Source organism: Monopterus albus, unplaced genomic scaffold (genome assembly GCF_001952655.1).
Source record: "Monopterus albus unplaced genomic scaffold, M_albus_1.0 scaffold128.1, whole genome shotgun sequence".
NCBI classification, from domain to species: Eukaryota; Metazoa; Chordata; class Actinopteri; order Synbranchiformes; family Synbranchidae; genus Monopterus; species Monopterus albus.
The window spans coordinates 2,338,751-2,356,987 of NW_018128008.1; the positions used below are offsets into that span (position 1 = coordinate 2,338,751).

Consider the following 18,237-nt stretch of genomic DNA (forward strand, 5'->3'; position numbering starts at 1 on the left):
CTATTTGAGCACAAACCTCTGAGAAGAAAGCAGAAAAACACAAGGAAATATATGGAACCTAGCACAAGGACAACGGACAGCCTCATTGAACCAATGACAGAGATCCTTACTTAGAGGTTTACACTTTGACTTTTTTTCCTGACTCATTTTCAAAAAAAATTTTTTTTTTCTTGAATCAAATTTAAATACAAAAATGGGCTGCTCACCATCCAAAGGAAAGTTATTTTCAATGCCAGGAACCACTGGACCTCAAAAAGCTCTTTTAGATGAATCGCTACAGGACAGTTTGTATTGTAGACCTGTAGAGGACAAATATTTGAAGACTGATGAGAAAGAAAATGCACTTCTACTACTCCCTGAAGAATGTCCATCAAAAGATCCTGAATGGTCTCAGTTGTCCTCCAACACAACAGCTGCCCAAACGACAGAGGAGAATAAAGAAACAGATGTGAATTTCATGCCTCAACAAATAGTCAGTGAGGCTGTGCAAACAGATAAAATAAAAAAAATGGACAAAAGAAAGAAAAATAAAGGCAAGAGAAAGTTGACTGAAAAGCCAAGGAACTCCTCTATTATCCAGACAAAGGTGGACTTCCCACCACTCATGGTGAGGGCTCACCAGGCAGCCTATGCCTTTCTGAATCCAAACATCTGTAAATATGAGACCCTGTTAGGCATGCTGGACCAAGCTGCCCAGACACAGTTATTGCTCCAGTCCATAATGTCTGATTTACTGTTGTGCTTTGAGGAGATCAACCAGGCACTAGAGGAGATGGCTGAGGAAGGGGAGTTAATGTTGAAGGAGCATGGGGACTACATGGCTTTGCCTTCTGGGATGATAGGTCCAGCTGTTATACAAGCTGAATCTAGCAATGACACAGCTAACCCCCCTGATCCACCTCCAGATCTATTACAGCAACTGCTCCAGCAATCAACAGAGAAAATTAAGCTGGTGGGGGGCTCGGTCCAGGCACTGGGTGACACCACTCTTGAGGAGGCAGTAGTGTATTGGTCTTCCCTCTCTAAACGGTTGGTTGAGAAACTGCACACCAAGCAGGCAGCAGAGCAAAGGTTGACTCAAGTGCTGGAGAGGGTAGAGGAAGCTGCTATGAGGAAATCTAACATCGAGGATTTGGCACTGCACAGTGAGGACAGTGGTATCGGGGTAGAGAATGATAGTCTGACAGGGTCTGAAAGGCACCGGCACCACTGCAGAAGTTCTGGATCTGGAAGTTGTGAGTCTGGAGTCAACATTCATGGTGTATGTGATAATCTCCACAATAATTTATCCAAACTGTTAGACCATGATGAAGAGGATGAGGAGGAGGAAGATGATGAAGAGTATGAGTATGATGAAGTTGACAGGCCTGAAAGGAAGAGATCAAATTCTTCTCCACCAGATCCCAGTCACCCTCTTCTGTACATGCATGCAAACTACACACGGGACTGTCAAGCTACAGTTAAACGACCCATGACTGCTTTCACTGCAACCAAGCCTGAGCACCCTTCATCCACCAGATGTGTCAACATAATGATGGAACTAAAGAAGAGCCAGAGGGACTTGGATCAGCAAATGATAAAGTTGGCTGAAATTCAAAGAAACAAAAAATTAGCAGGGCCTCATTTTAATCTGCATAGAGCGGGTGCACGTAAAGGCTCCTTGAGAACAAATCAATCCCCTTCTTGCTTATCCATGTTACAACCACAACCACCCAAGCATCAATCTGTAAGAAGGCTAATAAATACCTTTAGTCAAGGGATCGATGGTAGATCACGCCAGACCCTTGCTAATATTCCACTTCAAATCAGAAGACCCAAGACAAATGGGAACCTTCGGTTATCTGACAGAGTAAATGGTAATGAGGCAGGTTTAGTCATCAATGGCAATAATAACAACAGCCGCTGGCCTGATGGCAGGTATGACCTGAATGTAGACAACTTACCACCTCCACCCCCAGAAGTTCTGATGGACAATTCCTTCCAGTGTACTGAAGTATTAAGAGGAAATGAAGAAGGGCAGTGGAAAGATTTGGCTCTCCCAGTGATAAACCAAAAGACTGGAGTCTCCCGGTGCCTAAAGACAGGTATGCAGAATGTGGATGTGCTTCCAAATCGAGGAAGCATGAGGCAAAATGCAGTTGTGAGGGTACAGGATGGACAGCAGCAACTAGAAACTGATGTGTATACAGAAATTGAGATGGCTAACCCGATCTACCTACAGGCACACAAAATTATTCCCCTGCACAATGTAACAGAATCTTCTGCCAGGAGAAATATTTCAGAACTAAGTGGCAGAGAGGCTTTACCAGTCCAAGTCAGAATGGGCCATACAAGTGAAAGCAGTGAATTTTATGAGGGTGAGATGTCCTTTTGCAGCCTGACTGTGACAGCACCACCTGTCTCTAGAGTCCGTCTACCACCATCTTGTCCTTCAGTACGCCACAGATTTCCAAGCCCTCCTGTATTCAGACCTCAGTCCACCTCTAGGTCTTCATCTCGTCCAAGTTCTCCAAGAATAGTTGCACGCACCACAGAAAACAATACTGAGGAGATCATTCCATCTGTGTCCTTTCATGATGCCCGTTCAGTCTTCTGTCAAAATGAGTTCCAAAGCTCTCAAACCGCCATCTCTCCTGGAATAGTTGTGCTTCCAAGACTATCGGGCGAGGTGGCCCAAGGCAAGCTACCTATGAGAAGGATAGACAGCTCTACTCGTCTCACCCACTCAGAGCAGAGGCCTAGTTTGATTTCCCATTCAGAATTTTACAAAGATGGCAGTTCAGCTACTACTCAGGCCAAGGGCAGTGCACCTGTTACCAAAAAATATAGGTAAGTTATATCACAGAGCTTTGGGTCCAACTAACCTTTTCTGGTGTTGTAGCTGCTTTATACAATCAATACCAGCTTTGGCAAATGTGCATATCAGTGTCCTTTATTAAACTGTTCTTTTAAAACATGATCATTCCATAGGCTTCCATGTATCCAAGGGTCTGTTACTTTTACAAATAGTCACCGAATTTTTCAGTATAGTTAAATAGTACATTTAAAGTGCCATATAAGATTAGTTAGACCTTTGGTGGTTGTTTACTTTGAATTCACACAAAAGGCTTTTGACTCAGTCACCTACCTGGCTTACTGTTCGAGTGAGTAACATAACAGCATTCCCAGCTAACACAAAACAAATCTGTCATACAACTGGTTTATCTACAGTAAATTAGTGCTCAGTTTTTTTCATACGTAACTTACATAAGGGGTTTTAACCCAGTGGTCTGTAGCCCCCTGGTGGTCTGTGAAGGCATTGTAGACGGTCCCTCAATAATGTAGTTTAACGGGGGAATTTTTATTTTTGCACACAATGTCACGAATTACTTTGCAAATAATAAAATTCATGCAAATATATAAAATTTTAAAAAGCCAAGGCAATTTTCAGGATTAAAATAGTGCAGATCCTGTGTTACCACAGTGGTCATCGGGTTACTTCTTAGGCACAGTAGTGGTTCCCAGTTAGATGAAAACCCCTGACCTACATTGTAGCTAATCTTTTTTTAAATTCAAGATAAAATTTTGAATCAAAGTTTATGAGATTCATCAACTGAGGCATTTTATCATCATACTTATCTGAAATGTCGCTGGCTGAACCTTAACTTGTGGCTTAGGCTTCAGTCAGTCAAGGGAATTATATTACTACAGACAACATGCACAACATTATTCGATTGTCAACAAGCTCGACAGTGACATTTTTTATATTTTTTTTGACTCTGAGACCTAACATTCACTGAAACTGGATGTATTCAGCAGTTCCATCAGACAATATGACAAATGCAATATGTAGGAGAACAATGAGAACAAAAGCAAAATTACATTGTCAAGTTCCAGTTTGTTGTACATAACAAATATTTTACAGTTCTTTATTCAGTCAAAGGTAACTTTGTTAAAACAGATAAAATTAGTAAATATTAAAAGAAGGATGAGGAGACATATATCAATATATGAAGTTGACAGGAGAACAGTAGTTTTGGGATTATAGTGTATGCAGGCAATGAGGATGGGATACATACAATATAATAAAAATAAATAATAATAAATTAATGTACAGAAAGAAACATCAAATAGACTAATAAATGAGTAGATAAAAAAGGTGGAAGGTGGGTTAGGGTTGGCAGGGTAGTGCGTCAAATAACTCTCTGAATTTGCTGACCAGCTGCACATCCAACACCCACCCAATCAGGCTTATGCAAATATAGATCAGTATCTAAAAATACTGGATCCTACACTTACCATAATGTAACTTTATAGTATCTTTTGTTTCACCCTTGCTGTCTTTCAAACTCTACGACCCAACTAGTAATGCAGGGTTTCCTTTAAAAACCCAAACCCAAATTAAGATACCTCTGAAAACATCACTAATATACTGTAAAAATGTGTTTTGTCAGACTTGTAGAGGGCTCTGTGTGCACATCTGTTTTATTTTATATTGTGCTTGATTCATATTTTTAAGCAAACTATGACTACAGTGAAGTTGTAGTCTGCTCTCTGCTCTTCACTACATGGAAATTTGAATGTAACAGGGTCCACAAACAATTCACAAATGTTGGGGGAGACTATGTTTGAGGGTTATATAAAAGATACAGGACATAAGGGACATCAGGCTTTATTTTAGCCTTTTATTCTTATTTCTTTTGTTTGTAATACAGTCTGTAAATCTAAAATTTGGGTCCCACAAAATATCCCTACATCTTCTGAAGTAATTAATAGTAGGGAAATAGTCAGTTTTACAGTAATTCAAACCTACTGTCACAGTGACCAGTTGTGTATGTTACCAGCTCATCTCCTGGCTCTTGAGAAAGCACCTGTCATAATCTGGATTGGATTAGCCCTCCTACTCCACTCTCCTCCTCTAAATTTAGATGAGCTCCTACATCTGATAACCCTCGTAATCCACTTATGCACTAAAACTTCTTTCCCCTCCTTTCTTGCTTTCCTATAGGCCGGATAGCCCTCAGATGCCAGGAGACAATATTCAGTTGGATCCAAATGCCGCTGTCATGATAGTCTAGATCTTAGATGTAATTGGCCAGGGTTTGTCAAATGAAGTATAAGGTGGGAAGAGAGTTGAGAATTCACTTATGGCATAGCAGGATTTTGAAGTTTAACTACTTTCTCTTTTTATTCCTTTCTTAGTAAAATAGGTTAGTTCCAAGAGTGGGAGTTAGATACATTTCTCTCTCACTGACTTCTATAAACATTGTCAGACTTTGTCTGCATCAGTTTTTAGAGAAATACGTAATCTATATGGAATGTTGAATTTATAATCTACCTTGAATTAGTTTGAAGTACCTGTACACATTAGCTAGGAGAAAAAATGGGAAGGTGGGATGTTAGTGGTGAAAGGCCCTTCAGCCCTGACGTCACTTCAGTGGTTGTTATAACAAAGTCAACGAGGATGCCTTTAAAGAGCTCATGGCATGCTTTTTCTTGTTTTTTTTTTTTTATACTTATGTTACAATGGGGAATTATCATCTTAGGCATGACCTAAAGCTCAAAAAATGATGTGTACCTATGTTCTATTATTTCTGTGCAGAAGCAACTCGGTTTATACAAATCTTGCAAACTCTCGCTCATGAGACTTTTTTTCTAACAAAATTAAGTATTACTTGATAGTTTAAGGATTTCCTTGAATGGGGTTCAAATCCAGGCTGTTGCGAGTTCATGTGAACTTGTCTGACATCCACCGGCCCCCTCACCATACTGGCAAAATGATATATTGCCTTGTTTGTTATGTATATTTTCAATAAATCTTATTTAAAAAAAGACATCCACTGTTGCCATTGTAAAAGATTGTGCCTGGTTTTGTGGATATATTTTACCTCCTGCTGCCTGTACTGTGACCAGAGGATGTGGAGACAAATACAGGGCTTGAGGTTACTGCATGTCCAGGAATGTTCCTGTACAGGACCTGCTGTTTTACCTGACTGGGTCTAACCCACGATCAGCTACCAGTGAAGCCCCCTGCGGTGGTGGATGATCAGCTCATCAAGGCTGGGTTCCACTGGAGCACAGTACCTGTTTGTTTTGACTGCTTGAGGCCAGTGTGTCTGCTGCATGTGATATGATGCGGGTTGGCAAGAGGATTTTAATGATCCATGATGTTATTGTCAGCGTTATGCTACCTGTTGGAGTTAATTTCACTACTTTGGGACTGTATGTGGTCATGTAAGACACAGCGACCACTGGTTGGATTTACAAACCTTGGAGCTACTTGAAAGGGAATGATGTTTCCACTACTTGGTGGGATCTAATGGTAAGTTTAAAAAAACACGTTGCATGTCTTTTAATGCATTGTTTCTGTAACGTTAGAGAGAATTCTTGTAAGGCTGGAGAAATTGCTACAGTATATCTGCATTATGCCAGTTAAAATATACGCTTTCTCAATTACATGCGGTGTTACAAGTCACTTTTCACTGGTACATATACCGTTGGTTACCTATCTATAGAAGAGAAATTTAAATTAATGCTGCTGCATTTTGTTGTGCTTTTCACTTTTAAGGCAACACCGGCAACAGGAGGTGTGCATGGTCACAAACTATCCTCTCATTCTTAGGAAGAGGCTCTCTGGTTTTATCATTCTGAAATAACTACAGGCTATTTGGAGTTATGAGGGGTGCAAAGTTAATCTTAGAGGTACCCTAGATTAAACATTACAAGGCTGAAAATTAGCATGCCATGTGCTCTTTAAGTTACATAGTTATTTGATGTACTCAAGTGTTTTTGTGTGTCTTCTATATTTTCTACCTCGTGTGTCCCAATAAAAAAAAACTGACCTAAGCAGAGCTCATCATGTTTTCTTTAATGTTTAAACTACAGTACCTGTACATTTATTCAAAACCTGCAAATGTGAGTGAATGGAAATGATAACACAATTAAAACGTTAAGGGTTAATGAGCTTGTTAATGACTTGTTAAGGAGCTGGTTCTTGTTTTGCTTGTCTCACACATGTACATGAGGGCACGCATTTATGTATGTGCATGAAGTATCACACTGTTCCACTGATCTACAGATGATAGTGATACATCAGTACCTGAGCAAAATCTGGGAAAATAAATAATCTGCACACTTGAAAACATGTCAAGTACAGAACAGTTCTGGTCGGTTCTTGTGTTTAAGAACATGCCACAGGATGCCTTCATCTGTTATTCCAACTGAACTTCCTGGATTGTCTTTTAGTCTCACCTGTAGCCCTATTTATGTACATAGCATGCAGTTGTTACACTCTCTGTAACTTCACATTGCCTTCATGTTCAAATTAAGTAGCAAGTTATCTATCTTAAACATTGGGTTATAATGAATGAGAATTGTAGGCATATGCTGTAAACAATTTACAAGTACACAAAAAGCATTTTGTTCTAATGGCACTTGTAGCTGTATAGCAATAGCAATTTTATTTACTATATTTATTAAAAAATGTTACAAAGTGTTTAACAATAACAAATTGAATCATTAAAAGGATATAGTAAAAATACTGAATTGTAACACAGAGATATCAGAACACACAACAAACATTAAAGACTACCCTACCATATAGTCCACAATACTACACACAAATATATCATAGAAGGCAGGTCGTATGATGATCACAAAGCCCAATAAATTACTCTGAAGGTATTTTCTCATACCAGCAGCAAAAGCCATGTGAAATAAAATACTCCAACAAAAAACAACATAGATTAATAATCTTTAGTCCTATATTAAAGGATACATCAGATTTCACTATAAAACATCTAAGTTAGCATGGATTTCTAGTACAAAAGATCTTTATATATGCCATTTAAATGGGAAAATTGCATATATTAAGCAATATTTAGAAGACTATGCTCCTGTGTCTCCTTAATTTTGTTCCTAGCCTGTTAAACAGTGGACAGGCATAATTTTGCTTCATCTATTTCTCTTCTCTTGCTCAAGCAAGAATATCTTGGCTTGTGTCCTCCTTGTTTAATTTATGGGTAAACATCCAGAGAGAATTCCTCCTTAAATGGGAAACATACATAGCTTCAGCCTTATGTGAACAGTTTGTATGCTCTGTTCATGTTTAGAAAAAGAAAATGTGCACTAGGTCAACGCGACCTAGAAGTTCATGTACTGAACATATCAGATAATGCTTGGAAGAAGGGGTGTAGAGCTGGCATGGGACTGTGACTCTGGCTCAAGCAATAGGAGGCTGTGTAACTGCAAGAAGATAAAGGTTAGGACAGCTGTGGGTTAGAGAAGAGAGAAGGAGTGATGGTGCTGCAGTTGTGAGTGTGCGTTTGGACCCGGCCGGGGGGACTCTGGGCTCTGACTGACTGTACCTTGTGACCAACAATGACTGCTTTATCTATTCCATTGGAGGAGGAGTGATTCTGTTCTCTGTTCCCTAACTACCAGATTAACTACTACTTTGTTCAGAATAATTGTAATATTAAATGATTATTTAAATTGGGATGATTTGTCTGAATTAATTTAGTTGGTATCAGATCCTAACAACTACAGATTTTACCTTGGCTACTACAATCACAACTAGAGTGGTGAGGCTGTTGAATTTGTCTAAAAAAATTCTCTCTAACTTGTCCTCACAACCACAGTTTTCATTCCTTTTACATAAGTTTTTCACTAAATTGCAGACACATCTGTGCTCTTCCTGACAGTAGAACTGTGGAAGCAAATGGATTCACAGAAGATGCGCATTGAGCTGCACAGTGACACGAGGGCCAACCAACTGCCATATTGACTCCTATGTAAACAGTATTAGGCAGGTGTTACACCTGATTGGTGTATATTGGTAATTTATTACAAGCTAGCTGAGGTGGGTTTGTTAGGCAGCAAAATTCAAAGACTTATTTGGTGTGACAGAGATGAATATGACTGATTTATTTGGGGGACTGAGGTAGATTACTTTTTACATCTGCAAAAAACTACAAATCTTGGTGAGACAGGGGATGACATCAACAGGGTTACAGTGCAGCCTCCACCAAGGGCAAGTCTATCTCCCCATAATGTCATAAAAGTAATGTTCCCATGATAGTTTTGCTGTGACTTGGGTTCAATAATAAATCCTGCAGAAGAGGTTCAAGCCAAACGGGCTTTATTACTGAACACTCACATGTAACGCCAACTATATAGTCATCCTGCATAGCCTAGTAACACTCACATCTGCCTTCCTGTGCAGCACTCCTGCACATGGTACATGGTATATTCAAATGCCACCACATCTCCCTCCTTTAGCTCAAACGTTTGCTGTATAAACAATTTACTCTCTAACAGCATTTACATCACTATATCACTATTCTTCTACTTTTGGCTGTTCCCTTTAGGGGTAACCACAGCGAAGCATCAGTCCTCACCAAACTGATGATGCACATGTTAAACATGCATGTTTTATGGCGGATGCCCTTCCAGATAATGGCCAATTTTGTAGAGTCGCTAATCAACCTAAGCGGCATGTCTTTGGACTGTGGGAGGAAGCCAGAGTATGCAGAGAAAAACCCCGCAGGCACAGGGAGAACATGCAAACTCCGCACAGAAAGTCAGCAAACTTGATGGAAGAATTCAATCAACAAGGATAAAAACAAACTTACCCTCTCACAATAAATTGTCAAAAGGATACCAACTGCATTTACTTTTTTTTTTAATGCAAAAGTCAGTATTTTTCCTTGACACTTCTGCCTTAGCCCACATACAATGGAAGTGAATGGAATTGTGTGTGTGTTGCTCAGCAATAAAAAAAAAAAAAAGACTTTTAACATTTTCACTAAAAACATCTCTTTCCAAAACCTGACCCTGTTATTGGGGACTATCCACTGGCCTAAATGTCAAAAGTGGAAATAATAGTTCCAACTGCGAGCAAAACAAACTCTATCCACCTACCATGGAGGCAGAAACAGTTATTTCAGACCCTAATGAATAAAACCAGGACTATCTATGCAAAAGCTGGAACAGTGACTAAAGTATATTTCTGTAAAACATGCCCTTGGTGATGACACATTATAGGTACAGTAATTAAGATTACAGTTCTAATTTAATGTTGAATTTATTTTAGAGTATTGTGCCCAGGTACTCTCATAGGAAAAATAATTTAAGTCAAAATGCAATCATGACAATCATTGGTAGACTGATTGATCATTTAGTATTTTTAGAAAATTGTATTAACAAAACATGTATGCAGACACAATTGCAGACCAGCCTTCTCTGTATTTTTTCTTTTTATCAGTTTGTTATGTGATTGCTTATGGACTTTTTAAATAAGGGAAGTATAGAGTCTAACAAAGACAATTGTCATTTTAAATTTTCATTTGTGTTAAATAAGTGTTCATTTAAGTTCAGAAACTCATCTCATTTGTTATTATAAATTGTTTAGTTTTTTTTTTTTTTAAAACAACCACATGATATCAGTGTTATATATCAGCCATTAGCCTCCCCTCTCTTACTTGCTCTACACACTTAATCATACTCCTCTCACAATATAAAAATTAGAAAATGTATATGAGTAAGTGTTGTGGCAAAACTATCTATTAAAGCTCAGTGAGTGTAAAATAAATACTCATTATTAACTCTGAGAGTTATTACATATTTATTCCTGCAGGAAGGAGCGATCTCTACTCAGAATGTCCAGGCAGTCTGACGGAGAGAAGCTCAGTGAACAGAATGTGTCTGCCCTTCTTATACTCAGCATGCAATAACAGAAAACAGATGCTCCAACAGATCAAGAAAACAGGATACCATTTACAACAGGATACTAGCCCTCTGGTCTCAGGTCACATAAAGGCAGGAAATCTTTATGAACATGCTGACACAATAAACAGTCTGGGGTCACAACCACACACCTGCATAGCATGACTTCAAAGCCACTGCCAATAAACTTAAAGGGTGCTACCATAAAATTGCCACTACAGTAAGTTGAGCATGTCCCCTCTAATTATTTTATAGTGATAATGTATATGAACATACTATAAAAGTATGATCATTGCAGTTTTTTTTTAATTGTATTTTATTATTTCTGCTAGGTATACTTTATTAGTCACTGCTGACTAAATACATTGATCCTATCTCAATGAAACACCAGTTAGTGAGAGGGGGCCCACCTGATTACCCTGTAGACTTGCCTTTGCTCCTACACCCATATAGAACTTGTATGGGTGTTGGTGATAATAGACTCATTGGAATTGTTAATAGTCTTTTTTTGTTAGTCAGTCTTGGTAGAACAGTATCAGTGGTTGGACAATTGAGCGGACCTGGCTGTCAGAGGCAGTGGCGGTTCTACATTGAATTACTCCCCGGGTGAGACCCCCCTCTGAGTGGATTGTTTATAATTATCTCCGAATATATTTTAAAGAGGGTCTGAATGGCCTCAGATCCCTGCTGGATAACATCTTGATTTTCTGATTTTGTTTTATTTATTTATTTATTTATTTATTTTTGCATATTGTGATCAGGTTGGTTTTCCATCGATCTTTACTGGATCAGTTCCAAAATCTTTGAATACATCTGTAGTATAGAAGTAACGAAAGCAGCGCAAGCTTCCCAGATGTTTCTCTTAATGTCCTTGCTATGGTTTGCTCTTGCCTTCTGATCCCATGCCTTTATTTTGGGTTTTTCTTTCAATTCCGTTTCACCTCACCTGCTCCAGCTTTACTTCAGTCTCAATCACCATTCATTGTAATCACCTGTCCTTCATTATCCCTTGGTTGCTGGTGTTTCCATATACTCCTTCCTTCCCTCTGTCTCATGCCGGTTGATCCGTTACGTACCTGGCCCCATTGTGGAAATTCTTCCAGACACTCCTGGCTCTACGCACCAGAACCTGATATGCCGAATGACTTTTTTCAAAGTTTGCAAGAGTCAAGAATCTTTATTGTCATTATGCATAGCACAACGAAATTTCTTCCAGCAGCTCTTGGCTTAAAAGACACATTATTTACATAAATAACACAAAAATTGTATAAGTCAATATAAAAATATGAACAGATAAAAATGAAAATGTATGGGACCTAATCAGGTCAACAGCATATTAGCAACAAAAGAATATAGTAACATTCTAAAGTACAGCTCAGTGCAAATCTCAGTCTTTAAGAAGAAGAGTGAGCGTGTGTGCATCTGCAGGAGTCCAGTATTCTATCTATATCTGTCCGTAGGGGGGAGGTTGTGTGTGTGTAACTAGGGGTTAGGGGGGTGATTGATTTCACAGCTCTGGGGAAGAAGCTGTGTCTCAGTCTGTTTGTTGTAGTCTTTATATTCCTGTACCTTTTCCTGGAGGGGAGAGGCACAAACAGACTGTTGCCTGGGTGGGTGGGGTCTGCAGCAATCCGTCCAGCCCTCCTCTGGATGCAGTCAGTGTATAGTGAGTCCAGATCCAGAAGAGGACTCCCTACAATGCCCTGAGCTGTTCTCACCACCCGGGTCAAATCCTTTCTGTCCTGTGCAGTGCAGCTCCTGTACCACACTGTCGCACTGAGACAGAGGATGCTTTCTACTGTCACTCTGTAGAAGTTTGTGAGCAACTGAGCGGAGAGACCAGCTATGCTGTCACCTGCTCTTCTCAGTCTGTGCACCTGTGAGTATCAGAGATGCGAGTGAGAATTCCTGACCAGTTGTGCCTGCTGCTATTTCTCCAGCCCACCGGCTACGTGACCACCCGCACTTCTCCTGTCTACTACTCCACCTTTCTCCCTGGTTCCTGTCCAGTTCTTGTCCACTCACCTCCACGCCAACCAGCCTTCATCCCCAGCTCCACACTTCTCTGCCTGTCTGTCCCATCCAGAACCTGCTCTGCCTCTGTCCCCTCTCTTCCACCCAGTAAACTCACTTTTCACATTGTAGTGGTTACAACAAACAAGCTACAGTTAATATACAATATGTACAGTGAGAGTGTGTAGATTACATGTAGTTACTATATGCAGTAATCAGTTAATAACTAATTTCTGCAAGCCCTCTGTAATATGTCAGCTCACTGGGTAAATAGTTTGTGTGTATTGAAGCAAGAACATTTTGGGTTCATGGCCTGTTTGTTTAACCCATTGGATCATCTTGATTGGGAGATGACCTTTTAACTAGGTTCAGGAATTGGCAGGGGAGCCAAAAGTGAGCTGTGTACAAAAGGAGGCAGTATGCTGCTGCAGTAGAGGAGTGTAGTGTGTGTGCGTGCAGAAGAAGGACATATGAGTGAGACCCCGGCCGGGAGGATGTGGTAGACTTGACTGTGCTTATGACCTAAAAGACTGACTGACTCTGTGACTATCTTCTTGTCTAATACTGCATTTATTTCCTGCAGGAATGGTGATTCTGTCCCCTATCTCTTAGTCTGTTGAATTGTCTGGCCAATACTGAACTGTCGAATTATTGTAATATTAAATGATCATTGGCATTTTAGTGATTCGTCTGTGAATTAATTTAGCTTGCATCAGGTCCTACCTACCACAACATTCAATAAACACCTTTCTTGTTTCAGCCCAGTGAGTCTGCATTTTTGGGTCCTACCTCCTACACCTCGCCTTACTGGTCCTATTCTGATTTATTGGTAGGCCTTTTGATCTGTTGTGGCACAAATGTTTGGACTGGATTCAGACACTCTCTGTAGCATGAACAAAAAGAAATTGTAATTCCAGCTTTCAACCAATAAAAGCACTTAAATACAGTTTTTGTGACGAGTGACAACTTTGTGTTGCCAAATATAGGGTGCAGTCAAGATGTGATTTACTACAGTAATGTATAATCATATGGATGTGAGTATATAATTCATGTCTGCTGATGTGATTTACTGTTGCAAGTGTATTGTGACTTCATTTGCACAAAAATGTAGGTGCAGCAGCATCCTACAAATACTTGATTAAAAAAGTCATTAGCCTATCCCTAATTTCCTTTCAACAATATTGATGAAATGAAATGGAAATAGGGATAATATTTCAATTAAGTCCCGTTGTTTTTAATGCGTAGTATACAAAAAGAAGGGGCATATTAAAAAGCAGTAGTAGTAGTGGTCAGATGCCAGTCCAAGAATGTTCCTCTGGCTGGGACTGGTTTGACTGTTCTCAAGTCCCTTTTGGATGGGGTTTCTTTAAAATGCTGTCCACACATTTGTTCTGCAAAAGGTCCAAAATTCTTTTCCACTGCATGTCTGGACCTTGGGAAGAATTCCATACAAACTCAGACAGAACAGGCAAACCAACCCACTAACCAGGCAAAACACTGGTACTGATGTTTTTTTAATACCCAGGTTATATGGCAAAGTGATATGATGATACAATATTGATGGATGGCAGCCATGGCAGTTCTCTCAAACCAAATTAAAAATATCCATCCACTCAGTGCACAATTCTAACAAAATATAATGCAAAAAACTCACACCAGCAAAAATGCCACTCAACTGAAACCTGAACATGTCCTAAATAAACAATTTACACATGCATCATGGCAAAACTAAAATACAAAATAATCCCGTTTTTAATGATCCAAAATTGTTTGTATTTGTAATAGTTAACTACACAAAATGGCATTTTTTTACCTCTGTGTGAAAGCAACAAGTACATAAACTGCTGTGAGAAAATAAAATATGGGCTTGAAAATTCCTATCAGAGAATTATGCTTCTTGCTATATTTGTACAATTGTACGTCATCGCCTGAGAAAAAAGTGTCATTTTTAAGCTCTATATTTTTGCTGACAAAATTAAACCTGATATCAATGACATACTTTTTTCCACTTTGTGACTGAAAAGCTTTCATTTTAAAATGTTGTTAAATGTAATTTTTGAATTGTTGTTTAACAAGAGGCCTATTTTCACTATTTACATTTTGTTCAGTCACACAGTTTTAAAACCCACAAAAGTGAAGTGGAAATCTCAGAATGTTCAGTATGTCCAGCAAGTTCTTAGAATGAACAAGCTAAAAAAAGATTTTGTTTTCATCACATGAAAAACAAGTACTATTTTATTCAGCATAAAACTTAACTGAAACACCGGACCATGTTCATAGTTACACAGCGTGGGAAATATGTCTTTTCAATGAAAAGCCAAGTTGTTACTCAAAGCCCACTGATAAATATTCTTTTTAGCTCTTTCAGCAGTGGCTCAGGAGGTAGAGCAGGTTGTCTCCGAACTGGAGGATTAGCGGTTTGATTCCTGGCTTGTCCAGTCAACATGTCAAAAGTGTCTTTGAGCAAGACACTGAACCCCCAGTTGCTCCTGGTGATGACATCGGTGTGTAAATGTGTGAGCATCTGAGCGTGTGAATGGGTACCAAGTAATGTGAAAGCGCTATGAGCATACTGAAAAGCGCTATACAAGTATAAGACCATTTAACTCCAGAAAGAAAACATTTGATGGTTAGTCAAAGAAAGGACAGGCGTGCATATGCTTTGTTTCATCGTGAACATGTTCTTCTTCAGTGTAATCTGCAATTAAAATTGAACTTCTTATGAATCTTTAAAATTCTTGGTCATCCTTAAAATTGTACTGAATCTAGGAAAATTGTCATTGTCAACCAACTGACTATTTAATACCTGAAGTCAATTAAGTGATGACTGTCAAATGACTTCTTTGTTTGCTTGTTTGTGCAGATTAATTACATTGTTATAATGTTAAAGGCTGTTTTTCAGTGGTGACTGTGTTTGTCCACCATGGCATTGTGTGTGTCAGTAATCTTATCTCCACTGAGCATTTACATCGTTTACCTCACTGATAATTTTCTAGTTGACTATCAACCTACTCTGAAAAGGGAAGAGATTTCTTACTACAATGCAGATGTTACTTGGGGCTGTTATGACTCAGATGCTGCAGATGATGAGATTATGAGGCAACACAGTCAGCCTCTCTAACCCCCATCAAATCACCCAGGTCAAATAAGGAATTTTTCAAGTCAGGAATTTGACTCATCAAGAAGCTTTCAGACTCAACATTTCCCCAGTGTTTCTGTCTTATCATTAGTCACTCACTGCCAAATTGCTGTTGGCTGTGAGAACCAGCAGATATCTCTTTGTGGAGTCAAGAAAGGCACAGTAAGATCATCATCACTTGGATTCCTATTTATTTAAAAATAATCTGGCGTCCAAAGAGTTTCAAGTCACCTCACTATTTTGATGTAACCTATAAGATCACTTTGTTTAACATTACTTATAAATACAATCCAAATAACTTAAAATCAACAGTGCCACAGATGAAATAGGCTGTCATTGACTGTTCTAATCCTCTGATGATCCACTCACTTAAATAGCAGTAGTATTATTCGGCAACACTTTAGAATGAGGTTAGACAAATAAACTGAATAATAATGTCCAATTAGTGTAAAACGTTAAAGCATATGTCTCGTCTTCCCACTGCTGGCTGCCTTGCAAATTGCCTCTATGGTCCAATCAAACTCCAGTGAACAACATCACCAGGAACACTGTGATTAAAATCACATTACATTCTCTTATTTGTTCCCGTGACCAGTAGGGTTTACTTATGGAGCCCTCAGCCCCATAATAACATGTTACCGCTTTATAGCCGTACATGCTGTTCAGACACGCGCACATCAAGCTGAAGTAGTCACACTGATGCTACACCACCCTCCGCATGTCCCGCCGGGTCACAGGCAGGCCCGGCGGTTTGAGGGCGGAGGGGATGGGCAGCTCATTCAGACTATCCGGGAAGGTCGCAGGGCTCAGCTGCTTTAGAACTGTCTGCATAGCTGCGAGGACCAGCGGCGCAGGGCTCTTTCCCGCTAGGTACTTGTACGTGTCTTCACCCAGCACCTTCCCCCAGCGCTCCGGCTCTCTGCCCAGAGCTCCTTTCATTTTAAAACGAACTTTTGGCATGAACATTAGTAGGTTGTCCAGGCACTGCCTCCTCTCCCCGCCGTTCACCTCCTTACAGTCCCTGAGTTTCTCCAGTATCACATCCAGCGGAGTTAAGTCGTTGTGATCCTGGGCGTTCGGGGACGCTCCGTTCCCCAGCAACATGATGACAGCCTCTGGCCGCAGAAACTCGCAAGCCAGATGTAAAGGGGTTCTGCCGTCCTCCATGTGAAAACACCCGGCTTGGTCTGTGCTGTGTAGCCGATGAGTCTCCTGTAAGATGAGACCGAGAATGTAGCGCCTATCATAACGGACCGCCATGGCCAAGTGTGGGGCGGAGGACGGGCAGCAGCAGAAGCACTCACCGGGCTTTGCTAGCGCTTCCTCGCTGTAGCGACTTAGCAGATACTGGGCATAGGCTTGGTGGTCGTGAACTATTGCGTAGAGCAACGCCTCCGATGGTGTATAAATCCTCTGGCTCGCGTCCTCCTCCTGGTAAAATGTCTCCATCGTGCGCATGTCCTCAAGCATCCAGACAGGCTTCAGGTCCCGCACAGCCCGGTAGAAGAGCAGTGAGAAGGACTTCTGATGCTTCTGGATGCCCCGAGTCGTCGAGTTAGCGGTTAAAGAGGCCATGGCGATTTGAGTAACTTAATGTCCTCAATGGGTCAGACCGCGTCCTTCATCGCTTTCGAGCCATTACTTAATGAGCTGTGGAGTTACATGGATAGGACACAGAGACAGTATAAGCACTTACAAAACAAGGAGACAAGCATCAGCTAGAGCCCTGTGTACAAAGTGCTTTACAAAAACCCAGACTCACATTTCTATACACACCTTACACACGAACCTTTCACAGCTCTGGGACTCCCTCTGCAGTGCTGAGCTAACGCGCATGCGCACAATACGATTGGCCTGAAACGTCTCGGAAACTGACAACTGCGATTATGACCTCGAGCGAACAAGCAGGCCCCATTCTTTCCTATGAACAGCCTTCTGAACTTTAAATGGGACATAAATGTACATTGATATAGAAATATTGGAGTATTTACTTTTCACCTGTATGACTATGCACTCGAGAATGTTGTGACAAACTGGACATCTGTAATAGACCCTTACCTGTTTTAAATGACATAATCCAGAATTTTAGCAGAAAAAAGTTAAAATAATCTCAAATCACATAAAATTGGCCAAACTATATATTAACAAGCAGTATTAATATTATTGGTATTAATATTAAACCAGTCTTCAGTTTTATTAATTGAGATACTTGATTTAAAAAAAAGCACAAAAGTGCACAGAATGTCAAGAAGCAAATACAGTCACCAAAAATGTTTGCTTAATTTTGAGATTAGACTTCAGTCCTTGATTTTGTATGTTTTAATATAATTTATGTTGAAGCTCAGGTTTTGTAATAATTATACTGTTATATGTAATAAATA

General features: G+C 39.9%; 1 protein-coding gene across 2 annotated transcripts; it reads right to left on the reverse strand.

Moving 5' to 3' along the window:
- Positions 1-15,162: 15,162 nt before the first annotated feature.
- LOC109967370 (ankyrin repeat domain-containing protein 9) lies at positions 15,163-17,761 on the reverse strand. 2 transcript variants are annotated; one of them, XM_020612877.1, is made up of 2 exons: positions 17,633-17,761; positions 15,163-17,506 (listed from the first exon to the last, which is right to left on the reverse strand). In XM_020612877.1, the coding sequence occupies exon 2, from the start codon at positions 17,429-17,431 to the stop codon at positions 16,559-16,561; it is 873 nt and encodes a 290-aa protein (XP_020468533.1). In that variant the 5' UTR covers positions 17,432-17,506; positions 17,633-17,761; the 3' UTR covers positions 15,163-16,558. The 2 variants fall into 2 exon arrangements, with proteins under 2 accessions (XP_020468533.1, XP_020468534.1); XM_020612878.1 differs by having other exon boundaries at positions 17,619-17,761.
- Between the last annotated feature and the right edge of the window lie 476 nt (positions 17,762-18,237).